A 15249-nucleotide genomic window follows, 5' to 3' on the forward strand; every position below is an offset into this window, starting at 1 on the left:
ACACTATTCATAGGATCATATTCACTAGTAGAGATGTAGCGAACTGTTCGCCGGCGAACTAATTCGCGAGAACATCGGGTGTTCGCAAGTCCGCAAATTCGCGAACTTTTGGCGATGTTCGCCATTTTGGGTTCGCCGCGTTTTTTTTTGCGCCGCGTTTTTTTGCCTCGTTTTTTTCCGCCGCGTTTTTTCGCTTCGGTTTTTCGCCTTTGCGTATACATAGGAATAGCTTGCGGTTTTTTTGGGCGTTATTTTTTGGCGTTTTTTTTTTTGCGTTTTTTTTACAAAGTATTTTTCAGAGAAGTTTTTGCCCTTGATCCCCCTCCTGCATGTCACTGTCCAGGTCATGGCACCCTTTAAACAACTTTAAAATCAGTTTTCTGGCCAGAAATGGCTTTTCTAGGTTTTAAAGTTCGCCTTCCCATTGAAGTCTATGGGGTTCGCAAAGTTCGCGAATATTCGCGAGTTTTGGCGAAAGTCCGCGAACGGGTTCGCGAACATTTTTGGCGATGTTCGCTACATCCCTATTCACTAGAGACGTGCACTATGTGACCAACATGTCTCATTCTCGAACTGCATAGATACTGGCACAGCAAGGCAATTATAAGCAGGTAAAACCTGCACGTTTATTTAGTGCAACACAGTAAAGTACTGTGTTGCACTAAATAAACGTGCAGGTTTTACCTGCTTGTAATCGCCTTGCTGTGCCAGTATCTATGCTGTTCGAGAATTGGTGCTGTTCCCTCTTGATACCGGGCACCAGGCTTTTGGAGGAGCCAGGGTATGCTGGTGAGTTCTTCTTTATCCAACCTGCCTCTGCTCCATCTGTATCTCCCAATTCTGTTACAGATCTACCAGAACCTACTATATCCCCTGTGGGGGAGCTGATCGCTGGGAAGCCAATAACACTGACTTGTACGGCTCATCCAGCACCTCAAGGGTGCAAGGGAAACATCACATGGGGAGGAAGGATAAACATAGAGAACATATCTAACTATGAGCGGGAGGATCAGGCTGGTAAAGTCACCTCCATATCAGATATCACTGTTACTCCATCCCAGAGAGAGCACAATAGCCCCCTAACATGTACAGTGACTTACAGTGGGGTCTCCACTAACAGCAGCATCACCCTGGGTGTTCAGTGTAAGTTTCCTCTCTTCCTCTTCTTCACTCACATCACATATCTACTCACCTCTTTATATTTTAAATGTCTTTTAATCTGTTTTGGATACATTGGTTCAATCTGCTGCAAAGTGGAACTAGAGCGATGGGTAATATTCCATGAACAAACCTGCAATAACTCAGGGTAACCATGCTAAAATGACACTAGAGATGCTTTTACAGGTATATGTGACTCTATGTACATAGTTTTCATGGTCACTGGTCAAAGTTTGGCTCGTTGAAAAATGACACACACAGGAGGGCAACCGCCATGTTTTTAGTATCATAATGGGACTGTGCATGGGTAGGTGCCGGGTCACTTCCGCCAACTTCAGTGGATGTGACGTAGGTGACAATGATGCTATGAAACATGCAAAAGTATTTATTTGGGAAGGATTTCTTTTGGATTATTGTTGTATATAAACCCTTCTGTTGTGCTGCACCACTAGAATTCCCCTTGATAAAGGCTTGAGCCAAAACGTTGGAGAAATTCTCACTTTCTCCATAAATACCCGCTTTCTGCAGTGGTGCGGTACTATCTGGCCTGGCCTTGTACACTAGGGGCACTGTTGACACAACTCTCACACTGCAGCACCTAACCCCAGGGCAAAGAAGAAATAACGGACTAAATGTTCAGTTTTAACATCCATAAAGTGTCCCCTAGTCTTGTGTGTTGTGCAACACACTGACCAGTAAGAACTACAACCTGATGATTTGCATATGTCACAATATTATGGATTAAAAGAGACACAATTGCTCGTGCACATTATCAGCACCATTTATGGCTGCACCATTTGTTACCAATTTCATACAACTGCGCTTGCAACTGCATTCAAATTACCTCTATTTATTAATAGTAAATGACCTCCAGGATATAGATGCTAAACTCCTGTAACCCCTGTGTTTATCCTGTTTATTAATGTGAGTGTGAATTCTAACCCAGCACATATTTGTTATTCATGTTGCAGATCCTCCTTCAGTGACAATCACAGTTCCAGGTAATAATTATATGCACAGGTAACTTCTTTTTGGCAATAATACAGACCAACTAGTGATAGGTTAGGGCAGTGCTGCCAAACTTTTATCGTACCGAGGGCCAGAATTTTTCCGGCGTACATGGTGGAGGGCCAATAATGGAAGCCAGTTTTGACCACTCCCCTTTTTTAAACCACACCCACTAAAAAAACACACCCGTGTTATCACATGATTATACCCATATTAATGGTGGTAGTACAGCAAAAACCTGCCATACTCTGCCTTCCCTACCCTGCCTGTGTGTGCCATACTCTGCCTTCCCTACCCTGACTTTGTGTGCCATACTCTGCCTTCCCTACCCTGCCTGTGTGTGCCATACTCTGCCTTCCCTACCCTGCCTTTGTGTGCCATACTCTGCCTTCCCTACCCTGCCTGTGTGTGCCATACTCTGCCTTCCCTACCCTGCCTTTGTGTGCCATACTCTACCTGCCCTATGTTGCCTGTGTGTGCCATACTCTGCCTGCCCTATGCTGCCTGTGTGTGCCATACTCTGCCTGCCCTATGCTGCCTGTGTGTGCCATACTCTGCCTTCCCTACCCTGCCTGTGTGTGCCATACAGTGACACAATGTTGGTACTGCTCCTACAGTCTGCACAATAACTATATATTAAAAAACTTTTTAATTGCAGTACCTCAGTACCTCAGTATATGTTCTTTTTGTAGTATGAATGGTTTATTTGTGGGTTTCTACTGCTCCTATAGTCTGTTTGAGGTGTGAACAGGTGAACAATGTGGGGTTTACAGTCTATTCATACGTTTTACAGGGCAGTTAATCACAGTACTGATACCATTTAAAGCTTACACAAAGGTAAGCCATCAAAGCAGCCAGACAGGTGTGGGGGCCACACAGAGGGGGGGTCGCAGGCCGCCAGTTGGACAGCACTGGGTTAGAGCATGGGGTACACTGGACCATAACAAACAGGATGGGCCTTCATTTTGTGGAAGGATTGTTATGGAGGATGTTGATTAACTACACATCCCACTGCCAGATATAATAAAGGTGTAAAAGAAGGACACCAGGAGTTCTTTGCAGCAAACTGAAGTAACATCTAATTTGTCCAGGACAAATGATCAGATTTTCAGGGTTGGTAATACTCACAGTTTGATAGAGGTATAGCAAATACTTAGCAGGTACAATGGATGATATTGCCAGAGCACTGATTGGTGGTGCTTTTAGACCCTTCTGAGTCTGTAGATATGGGAAAATATACCTGCCTTCATGACACATGCTTGTTCATTTGAAGTTATATAGAGATAACATAAACACAATCTGAACTTCCAGAAATAACTATTACAATATTGATGCAAAATTTTAACCCATATTGATTATATTTTGCCCCTCTCAAAACAATATTAAATAGCCGAAGGTGCTTTCCTAAAATATACATACAGCCATGGATATAGAAACGCACATTCCAAATGATAATGACCAATGTTTTGTGGATCTCTACCATATTCTTGATATTAATCCCAGATCAGATAGAAATGCCAGCTATTATCCTATATTTGTGATGTATAATACACATTTATCTTTGGACTGTGTGTTTATTATGATTTGGGCTGCAATATTCAAAGAAAATGTGGCTTTTTTTGAGTATGTGACCTGTTATCCAGAATGCAGGGGACCTGGGGATTTCCAAATAAGGGATCCTTTCATAAATTGGATCATCATACCTTAAGTCTACTAAAAAATAATTTAAACATTAAATATACCTAATAGGATGGTTTTGCCCCCAGTAAGGATTAATTATATCTTAGTTGGGATCAAGTACAGGTACTGTTTTATTATTACAGAGAAAAGGGAATCATTTAACCATGAAATAAACCCAATAGGGCTGTTCTGCCCCAATAAGGGGTAATTATATCTTAGTTGGGATCAAGTACAGGTACTGTTTTATTATTACAGAGAAAAGGGAATCATTTAACCATTAAATAACCCAATAGGGCTGTTCTGCCCCCAATAAGGGGTAATTATATCTTAGTTGGATCAAGTACAGGTACTGTTTTATTATTACAGAGAAAAGGGAATCATTTAACCATGAAATAAACCCAATAGGGCTGTTCTGCCCCCAATAAGGGGTAATTATATCTTAGTTGGGATTAAATACAAGGTACAATTTTATTATTACAGAGAAAAAGGAAATCTGAATTGATTAAATTGGACCCTAAGAGAGATGGCCTTCCTGTAATTTGGAGCTTTCTAGATAAAAGATCCCATACCTGTACCATCTAGTTCCTAGGGGGCAGTGTATCTAGCAAAAAGTAGGAATGTACCAAATCCAGGATTCTGTTCAGGATTTGGCCAAGATTCAGCCTTTTTCAGCAGGATTTGGATTCAGATGAATCCATGGTCCTTGCCGAATCTGTTCGTTTTTCAGCTAAATCTTTCACAAAGAATTCGAGGTTGCCCGAATCTGAAAATAGTGTAAACGGTGCATCCCTAGCAAAAAGAGAATATAATTAAAAGGCAAGATATATTCCAATCTGTACTCAATATCTGTTTTCAACCCCCTCCTATTTATCCCCCAATCTGCAGCTAAGGCAGCTAACTCTTGCAACTAGTGATGAGCGAATGTTTTCGGCAGGCATGGATTAGCAGCGAATTTCCGCATTTCGTCATTGGTTAATTGTTTTGCGAAACTTCAGCGGAAATTCGCCAAAGAAAAATTTGTCAAAAAAAAACCACGGTCGCGTGACAAAAAGTCACACGGCAAAACGTTTTTTGTGGATTTTTTCAACGTTTTGAAAATTTTCCTATTGTTTTGCGAATTTTTCGCCGAACTGAAACTGGATAGATTCCACTCATCACTATTTGCAACGAGATTGCAGTTTAAATTCCAATGTTCATGCACAAAGGCACAGGGATTTGTTTCACTGGCAGAGAGATTTTCATCAACAACAAGTTGTTATGGCATATACCTAGACTTGAACTTAGGGGTACATTTATTAATCCACAAATCCGAATCCGAATCCGAATGGGATTGGAAACTTTTTGCTACTTTTTTGTATTTTTTGCGATTTTTTCGTCGCTGTTACGACTTTTTCGTAAATTGTCACGACTTTTTTGTAGCCTTTACGATTTGCTCGTATATTGTCGCAACTTTTTCGTATTGAGCTCTTTCAGACTTTGCATGATTTTAGAAGCCTCCCATAGGGCTCAATGACACTCTGCAGCTCCAACCCGGCCCGAGGAAAGTCTCCCATAGGGCTCAATGGCACTCTGCAGCTCCAACCTGGCCCAAGGAAAGTCTCCCATAGGGCTCAATGGCACTCTGCAGCTCCAACCCGGCCCAAGGAAAGTCTCCCATAGGGCTCAATGGCACTCTGCAGCTCCAACCTGGCCCAAGGAAAGTCTCCCATAGGGCTCAATGGCACTCTGCAGCTCCAACCCGGCCCAAGGAAAGTCTCCCATAGGGCTCAATGGCATTCTGCAGCTCCAACCCGGCCCAAGGAAAGTCTCCCATAGGGCTCAATGGCACTCTGCAGCTCCAACCCGGCCCAAGGAAAGCCTCCCATAGGGCTCAATGGCATTCTGCAGCTCCAACCCGGCCCAAGGAAAGTCTCCCATAGGGCTCAATGGCACTCTGCAGCTCCAACTCTGCCCAAGGAAAGTCTCCCATAGGGCTCAATGGCACTCTGCAGCTCCAACCCGGCCCAAGGAAAGTCTCCCATAGGGCTCAATGGCACTCTGCAGCTCCAACCCGGCCCAAGGAAAGTCTCCCATAGGGCTCAATGGCACTCTGCAGCTCCAACCCGGCCCAAGGAAAGCCTCCCATAGGGCTCAATGGCACTCTGCAGCTCCAACCCGGCCCAAGGAAAGTCTCCCATAGGGCTCAATGGCACTCTGCAGCTCCAACCCGGCCCAAGGAAAGTCTCCCATAGGGCTCAATGGCACTCTGCAGCTCCAACCCGGCCCAAGGAAAGTCTCCCATAGGGCTCAATGGCACTCTGCAGCTCCAACCCGGCCCAAGGAAAGTCTCCCATAGGGCTCAATGGCATTCTGCAGCTCCAACCCGGCCCAAGGAAAGTCTCCCATAGGGCTCAATGGCACTCTGCAGCTCCAACCCGGCCCAAGGAAAGCCTCCCATAGGGCTCAATGGCATTCTGCAGCTCCAACCCGGCCCAAGGAAAGCCTCCCATAGGGCTCAATGGCACTCTGCAGCTCCAACCCGGCCCAAGGAAAGTCTCCCATAGGGCTCAATGGCACTCTGCAGCTCCAACCCGGCCCAAGGAAAGTCTCCCATAGGGCTCAATGGCACTCTGCAGCTCCAACCCGGCCCAAGGAAAGTCTCCCATAGGGCTCAATGGCACTCTGCAGCTCCAACCTGGCCCAAGGAAAGTCTCCCATAGGGCTCAATGGCACTCTGCAGCTCCAACCCGGCCCAAGGAAAGTCTCCCATAGGGCTCAATGGCATTCTGCAGCTCCAACCCGGCCCAAGGAAAGTCTCCCATAGGGCTCAATGGCACTCTGCAGCTCCAACCCGGCCCAAGGAAAGCCTCCCATAGGGCTCAATGGCATTCTGCAGCTCCAACCCGGCCCAAGGAAAGTCTCCCATAGGGCTCAATGGCACTCTGCAGCTCCAACCCGGCCCAAGGAAAGTCTCCCATAGGGCTCAATGGCACTCTGCAGCTCCAACCCGGCCCAAGGAAAGCCTCCCATAGGGCTCAATGGCACTCTGCAGCTCCAACCCGGCCCAAGGAAAGTCTCCCATAGGGCTCAATGGCACTCTGCAGCTCCAACCCGGCCCAAGGAAAGTCTCCCATAGGGCTCAATGGCACTCTGCAGCTCCAACCCGGCCCAAGGAAAGTCTCCCATAGGGCTCAATGGCACTCTGCAGCTCCAACCCGGCCCAAGGAAAGTCTCCCATAGGGCTCAATGGCATTCTGCAGCTCCAACCCGGCCCAAGGAAAGTCTCCCATAGGGCTCAATGGCACTCTGCAGCTCCAACCCGGCCCAAGGAAAGCCTCCCATAGGGCTCAATGGCATTCTGCAGCTCCAACCCGGCCCAAGGAAAGCCTCCCATAGGGCTCAATGGCACTCTGCAGCTCCAACCCGGCCCAAGGAAAGTCTCCCATAGGGCTCAATGGCACTCTGCAGCTCCAACCCGGCCCAAGGAAAGTCTCCCATAGGGCTCAATGGCACTCTGCAGCTCCAACCCGGCCCAAGGAAAGTCTCCCATAGGGCTCAATGGCACTCTGCAGCTCCAACCCGGCCCAAGGAAAGTCTCCCATAGGGCTCAATGGCACTCTGCAGCTCCAACCCGGCCCAAGGAAAGTCTCCCATAGGGCTCAATGGCACTCTGCAGCTCCAACCCGGCCCAAGGAAAGTCTCCCATAGGGCTCAATGGCACTCTGCAGCTCCAACCCGGCCCAAGGAAAGTTGCGACAATTTATGAAAAAATCGCAAAATACCGATCATTACGAATAAAACGCATTCGGACGCTTTTCGGAAGTTCGTGGATTAGTAAATGTGCCCCTTAGTGTGGGGTATCAAACTGTTTTACCTGTTCTACACCATTTATTCCCTGTAGGACACAATGGAACTTATGAAAACAAATCAGTGGCTGTGATAGAGGGAGACACAAAGCTTCTCCGATGTGTAGTAAACAGCAACCCAGTGGCCAATGTTTCCTGGGGGAGAGGAGATGAGATTTTAAATACAATATCTGGGCAGCGTCTGACTCTTGCACTGGAGAATGTATCAGTTGCTGATGGTGTAACCTACACGTGCTTAGCATGGAATACTCATGGGTCCGTCTCTGGGACTGTTAGTGTCACTGTAGCATGTAAGTAACAATGATGCAAGTGGGATATGTGTGTTCCAGTGGGAATTCAGTGGGATCATTGTGTAATTCTAAATTGTTTGTTTTGGTGGTAAAATGACAATATATACGAGTGAGGCCTCGGAAGGGCTGTCCAGGTCAAAACCTCCAATCTGGTTTCCAAATTCAAATTTATACCATGTCTAGTTTATATGACTATTAGACCAGAAAAAAAATGAATTTTAGTAAATCAGCCCCCTACTGTACAGAAAAGTGTCAAAGGAAGCCAATAAGCCGCCCCGTCACATTACATGGAGCACGACTTGTTTTGAGGCGACCCCACCTATTTTGACTCAACCACAACTTTTTTTTGATGCATGATGAATTTTCGTGGAAGTTTCCCAAAACAATTCTCCAATTCTCGCTGCAAATCCAAGCCTGGTGAAAACATTAGCGGATCACTAGCACTACAATGTGGTCTGGTAAGGTTTTGACAAGGGTTTTTGTACAATTCCATATAAACATTTGCTTAGAGAATTACCTAAAGAATCAAATAGGAGTAGGGTTCTAAGTGGAGTGATGTGGGGTTTGAGTCCAACTGAGCCCAATTTTATTTAATAATTTACTTAATTAATTGGGACCTTAAAGTAATGTATTGGTTTTTACTGAGGACACAAAACTTTGCAAGTTGATTTAATCTATCATTTGTCATTGTTGCTGGGAAATCTGGACAAACTACCAATCTGGGCGAATAAGTGATTCAATGTTAATAAATATTAGGTTGTGGCCCTGAAGCCATTTGCTGATTTAAAAAAAAATAATGTCTCATTAGCAGTGTGAAAATACAAGAAAACTGTTATTAATATTTTTAGGGCACAAGGACTAGTCCTAATGTCATTTGGGGGCCAGGAAGAACATTATTCCACATTTGAGTCAAAGTGGAGAACATTTTTTATTTTTTTGCCTTCTTCTGAATCTATTGAAAGTAGTGATGAGTAGTGACACAACCATGGATTTTTTGCGGCAACATTTTTCGGAGTTTCTATAAACAATTGGCCAATGGTGAAATGCAGAATTTTGCTGCAGATCCATGCCTTCCCTCATCACTAATTATAAGTTAAGAAGGACTTACATTTGTCATCAGCTACCATGAACTTTTTGCCAAAAAAAAGAAACGAAAAATAGACCACTTGCAATTCCTCCTGAGGAAGGGATTGGATAACAAACCCCCCCCCCCCTCCACGAAGGGTGCAGGGTTTTCATGGTGTCTGAAACACATGGAATAAACATACTATCAGTTATTTAATTGCAAGTGGTCTCTTTGTCATTTTTTTGGCATATGACACTGGTTGGAAGGTACCAGGAGTATCCACTTGCACCTCGCTGCTCTTTTTGGTTCCATGAACTTTTTGCCAGGAGCTGTTTTATGTCTATTGGTATAGAAGGAAAAGAAGTTCCTTTGTAAAGCTTTATAGGATCTCCATCCTCTTAATGACACATAATAATATAATTTCTTTCTTTTTTTTCAGCTCTCAAAAATGACCAAAGTCAACTCACAGGATTAATAGTTTGTGGAATATTTGTCTTACTTCTCGCTGCAATTGTCATTGTTTTGGTGATGAAATACAAGAAAAAGTAAGTCTTCCTTCCTGCTTCCTGATTAATAAATGTGATTTGATCTCAAGCTTTGGTAACCTGTAGCTAATCCCTTTAGGCTCAATATCATTTGAGTTGTTTTTGTAAAAATGTTGACATTTAACGAAATCAAGGTGGGAATTCAGTTCATGGACACTGACAAAAACTAGAATATGTAAACAAAATAATATTGCATTTGTACTATTTTAATGTTTTTTATTATTTGGATTGATTTTGCCAGGAGGAGGCCACCAGAGCAGGTTGAAGAAAGCAAAAGGTCGCCATCACCAACAAATAACAATCAAGCAGTTTACTCCAATATAGAAAGAAGTGAAATAAGAAGATTTGATGTAAGTCTGTATTTTTTTTACTACCTTTTTACCGGTTATTATTAACCATAAACTAAAGATGGATTGCTAAATTATTCCGAAAGATTGGCTTGCCGGCCAGGGGGCCCATTCAGGAAAGCACAATTTTTTTTCAGAAAAAATCATGTTTTTTCTAATTTATATAAGTGTTCGTAATGACCACGATTATATCGTTAAAATTATGCAACATTTTTGCGGTTTGCATTAATTTCCATGAAAAAGTAGCGAAAATTTATGCTTTAATGAATGGGCCCCTTAGTGTATTGATAGTGGTGTTTACCATTTCAGTGCTTCCACTTAGGGGCACATTGCTCGAGATTGTCAATTTCAGTATTTATATTACAAATAATTACATGTTTATATATTGTGGACCTCTAGATAACCCAGTCACAGACTGCTATTTCACAACCCATTAAACATTATCTAGTCGGGGTAAGAGTAAGAAAACTCAAGTTTTCTTAAATGAGAAGGAAAGTAATTTTGGCATTTAATGGCCAATAGATTCACCATAGTAGTGCTACCTAGAACACTATATTTATTCTCCAGAAAGCATTACCATACCTGAGTAAAGAGCCCTAGAAGCGTTCTCTGTTTGTTTAAGATTGCAGCTGCTATTTTAAGTAGCTTCCTGCTGCAGCTCTAGCCATTGGTAGCTCAGATTACACATTCCTAAGGGAGGGGGGGAGGGAGTCCTTAGCATCCTTGTGGGGAGGGGGAGCAGGACATGGGAGAGAGCTGCACAGACTTTTGCCTCTGAAATGATGGAGTTTTCTGAGAGAGGAAGTCAGATACCCGAAGAACATGTTTACAAAAAAGGAGACTAGAAATCCTGTGTTTCTTTTGATCGAGGGCTAAGAGCAGTGTTTCTGTGAGTGCTTATGTCTGTATTTACATAGACCTTTCTAATAAAGCTTACTGAGTTTTTACCTTTCCTTCTCCTTTTAAGGATGAAAGTCCCAACAGTAGCATGTATAGGTATTTATTTTCTATTAAAAAAGTCTCCTTGCCTCATCTGTTGAATGCCAGTTATGTATTGCCCATGTTGGTGAGGTTACTGGGAAGTGGATAGAGTTTAGGAAAAAAATTGGGTTGACCAGGGGAGATCACTGTGTTTGAACTAAATGTTCAAATATTTGAATGTGTAGTTTAGAGAGTCCTACTAATGCACATCAAGGCTTGGCATTGATTATTAAAGATGGCTCATTGAAAGACATGTCATGAACACTAAGGCCACTACTATCATGTGATGCCCAACTCTCATCAATTACTTTTAAATGTGCCCCTATACAAAAGTTCAAAATATGGAGACAGAAAAAGTCAGCACAGTGTGGCTGAATTGTGAAACTTTCCATCTTCACTCACATTCCAGCAGGAACCCAACATGGACCCCAGCCCGCCAAATGAAGGTGAAAGCCCTGATGAAGACGTGCAATACGTTACCCTTGAGTTCTCAAAGTTAAAACCAAAAAGTTTTCCAGAACCGGAAGAGACTTTATATTCAGAAGTCAAACGGAACTAACTCAAGTAATTAGGGCATTTTGCACACAGTGATAAAACAAGATCTGTACTTGCCCTTGTCTTAATAGATAATAGCCCAACAGAGAACAATCTAGCCTCGGGAGCAATTTACCTTGACACTGTAATGACAGTCAAAGCTGAATTCATCTTTGTTAAAGCAGGGCATGAACTCAAAGAAAATATAAAACCTTGTGAAATGGAGCATGATGTCAAGAAAATATGTTTTCAAATTTGCGATTATTTGACCAAAAAGTCTAAAGGAGAAGGCCTTCCTATAATTTGTAGCTTTATGGATAGTGGGTTAACAGATCCTATACCTGTATAACAAAGTTTGCTTTAGCTTACTCACTTATAAGAGGTGATTTGCAAACAAATTTTGGGCCCAAATCCCCATGCTTTTTACCCACAATGCAGTTTTTTTCACGTTATTCCAATGTTCTTGCAGTTGAAAACACTGCAATTGCACCCAGTGCTTGGAAACCGAGTCAGTTGCATTTGAGTGTGCGAGTTGTATCTAGTATTTCAAAATATATTTTCATGAAAAGCTATTATTTATAATGTGAAATAGTAATAAAATGAGGGCTGTGATATATATTTTAGAAAGACCTGTAGTGTTGAGAGGTATACTTTCTCTTTACATACATACATACTTGTAAATAACCCAGCTCTGCCTGTACATAGTCCCAAATGTCTCTTTATTTTGGTGGGAAAGTTCTAAATCCCTAATCTAAAAAAGGGATGGGAAGTACAACAAAGTGGGCCTGAAATAACCTGATTGTTTTTGGGCATGTCTCTGGCTTACAAGAAGCCAAAAATAAAGGAGGACCCAATGCATATAAGAAAGTACCAGTCTGGCTAAAGTGTATGCACTAGAGATATGCGGGTCAACTATTTGTCAACCAACACCCGACCCTAACCCGCCTCTTCTCCACCTGCACCTAAACCAGCCGCTCCTTTGCGTCTATTTATAGACACACCCCGCCTATGACATCACTGAGGGGGTGGGGCAGGGCAGACATGCGCCTATAAATAGACGCCGCCAGACCCAGAAGTGAAGCTTAGTTAGGTTTCTTTTGATGTTGCGTCCCGATCACTAGTATGTAGCCCTGTTATGTGAACAAAATTGATCTGTCCCATGTCTGGCAAAATGAAGGTTCAGATCCCATGCTTTGAGTACTTATCTATATAGAAGTGATGTATTTAATTATCAAGTGGTACTGTTGTTGCTAAGATTTTTTTTATTCGCTATTATTATATTAATGCTGCATGGTATCTACCAAATATATTTTGTTTTTATGTTTTTATACAATTTCATAATTAAAATACTACCCTGAAGTTCAGTCATTTTTCTAATCTGTCTGGATTTGGGTCTTCTTCTAACTGGGTTGCACAGTAGATAAGTGGGTTAGCACGTCTGCCTTGCAGCACTAAGGCACCCGAGTTTGATTCCGCCTTGGCCACTATCTGAAATGAGTTTGTATTTCTCCCTGTGTCTGTGTGGTTTCCTCTGGGTACTCCAGATTCCTCCCACATTCCAAAAACATACAGGCAGGTTAATTGGCTCCTGATAACAATTGTCCCCTCTGTGTATGAATGTGATAGGGACCTTACATTGTAAGCTCATCCAGAGCAGGGACTGATGTGAATAATATATAATCTCTGTAAAGCACTGTGAAAATGTATGGTGCTATATAAATACAGGAATTAAACAATTTTGTTAGGGGTTAAAATGCAATTGTATAATAGATTTTGGTGCATTTTTTTGTGGGAGTAAAAGACACAGTCCTGTTAATTCATTGGCTGATGGAACCTAGCATGAATGTGTGCCCATGGTATGTGTATGAGCTTGGGCTGCCACCTTTTTAGAATTCCCTTACCAGATGACCTGGGAGTGGTGACGAAAGGGGGAGGTTTGTGACATAAAGGGTGCAGTACAAGATACTGGGTTACATATAAAAGTGTGGATACAATAGATGGGTTCAGGCCAAATTAAGAAGAAATCAGGGAAAATTGATTTTTTAATGTGTGCTTCTTTGGTCCACTATATAACTGCGCTAGATCAGGGGTGCCCAAAAGTTTCTGGTAGACCTCGAGGTGGAATGCAGTGGGATGACATCCCGCCATTTCTTTTTCTCCCCCAGCATACTGGGGCTTTTAAATGTGGCTGTTCAAACCGTCCGTCTTTATAGTTTTATCCCAGTATAGAAGATTGTCCCCACCGGGCCTCTGTATATATTTGTTCCCACTTTATAAATGTTTCTGTGTGCAGACTACAAAGTGGGCCACAAAGTGAAAACTACTACAATCCTTTCACATTAAACTTGATAACTTAATAATGTTAAGTGGGCATTAAATGTGAATTTGGCAGTGCATTTATATATTGCTCTGTGTATTTGTTAAACATTGATCGATACCTTTTCTTGCTTATTGCGCCAAATGATAGAAGTCGCACTATGTTAACTGGGGTAGATCTCATGGCGGAGGCCAGGTGCCAAGGGTAGATCACAGGGTGACAAAGTCTGGGCACCCCTGTGCTAGATGGTTGGTATAGTTATTTCCTTGTAGCCCTGGGTGCTCCTCTCTGCTCTGTGTCGATCTGAGGTTCCAGTTTGAGGAACTCTGAATTTGATTGGCAAAGTGACTCATTACAGAGGGTTTACTTTCCTTTGGTTGTTTTTAACTCTTTCATAAGAAAAGGTAAGCTTCGGGCAGGGGCGGATTTCCAAATTGGCCGCAACGGTCGCACGCCCCCCCCAGAGTGCGCATGCGTGATACGGGGGGGGGGGCGGGGCATCTTGCGCGCGCATGTGCAGTGGGCCAAACTTGGATACGGAGCAGTGGGGAGAAGTCCCCCCATTGCTCCGTATGGGTACAAAACTTTTTAGATTTTGGTGCGGCAGGGCGGCATGCCACCCCCAGGTTTCTGCTGCCCTAGGCCCAGGCCTTTGTGGCCTCTCCACAAATCCGGGCCTGGCTTCGGGTGCCCAGGGGCTCAATATAATGGTAGTACAAATGTCCTGGTGATTACACTGTGGATAAATCTGTAATACCGGCTCCAAACTTGGCAGTTTTTTTTACAAGCTTAGCCGGTCAACAAATCAGGGTCTATCTGTTTCACTAGCATACAGTATTTACACATATTATATAAAGCACAATGCCAGCAGTAAAACACAAATACAGAAAACTATGTTCATAAATTCTGAGATTCCATCCAGTTTTGGCACATACAAATCCTAAACTCAATAGCATTCGTTAAAGTGGAAACCACGGGCTGAAACCTGACATTTACATGGTGTATGCGTAAAGACATCACTAAGCAACATTTCAAATATTGACTTTTTTGTAGAAACTTCCTTTTCATAAATACAATGGCATCTGCTGAGTGGTTTCTTCTCTTTCTCATCATTTACTTGGTTACGGAGCGGTATGCAAAATGAATGTTTGGTGCAGATGAACACAATGATAACTGCCCAGCTTCTGCTTTTGCCCATACATAGCATCTTCCTGGAAATATTCACAGTTTCTATTTATGCAATTTTTGACTAAGCCAATATGTTCCTCTATAGTGCTCAGACCGGGTCTTAAAAAGGCTGCAATCTTGTGAATTAAACCGAAAAATAAACTGTTTTATAGTATATTTGTTCCATTGTGTTATAATTATTTATTAATTTCCAACCAAGATGACAAGTTATTTTGATTATAGAAATCATCATGAAGTAGATTGTAAGCTCTTTTGGGAAGGGCTCCCTTCACCTCTTGTATCGGTTATTG

The 15249-nt window shown here is 42.9% G+C and overlaps 1 protein-coding gene across 1 annotated transcript in view; it reads left to right on the forward strand.

Moving 5' to 3' along the window:
* Positions 1 to 15249, forward strand: part of LOC101731998 (sialic acid-binding Ig-like lectin 16) — a 63156-nt gene that overhangs the window by 3633 nt on the left and 44274 nt on the right. Inside the window, exon 2 of the mRNA XM_031906436.1 lies at positions 850 to 1143. Within this exon, the coding sequence (XP_031762296.1) occupies positions 850 to 1143 (294 nt within the window). The remainder of the gene's footprint in view (positions 1 to 849; positions 1144 to 15249) is intronic.

This window comes from Xenopus tropicalis, chromosome 7 (genome assembly GCF_000004195.4).
Source record: "Xenopus tropicalis strain Nigerian chromosome 7, UCB_Xtro_10.0, whole genome shotgun sequence".
In the NCBI taxonomy this organism is placed as follows: domain Eukaryota; kingdom Metazoa; phylum Chordata; class Amphibia; order Anura; family Pipidae; genus Xenopus; species Xenopus tropicalis.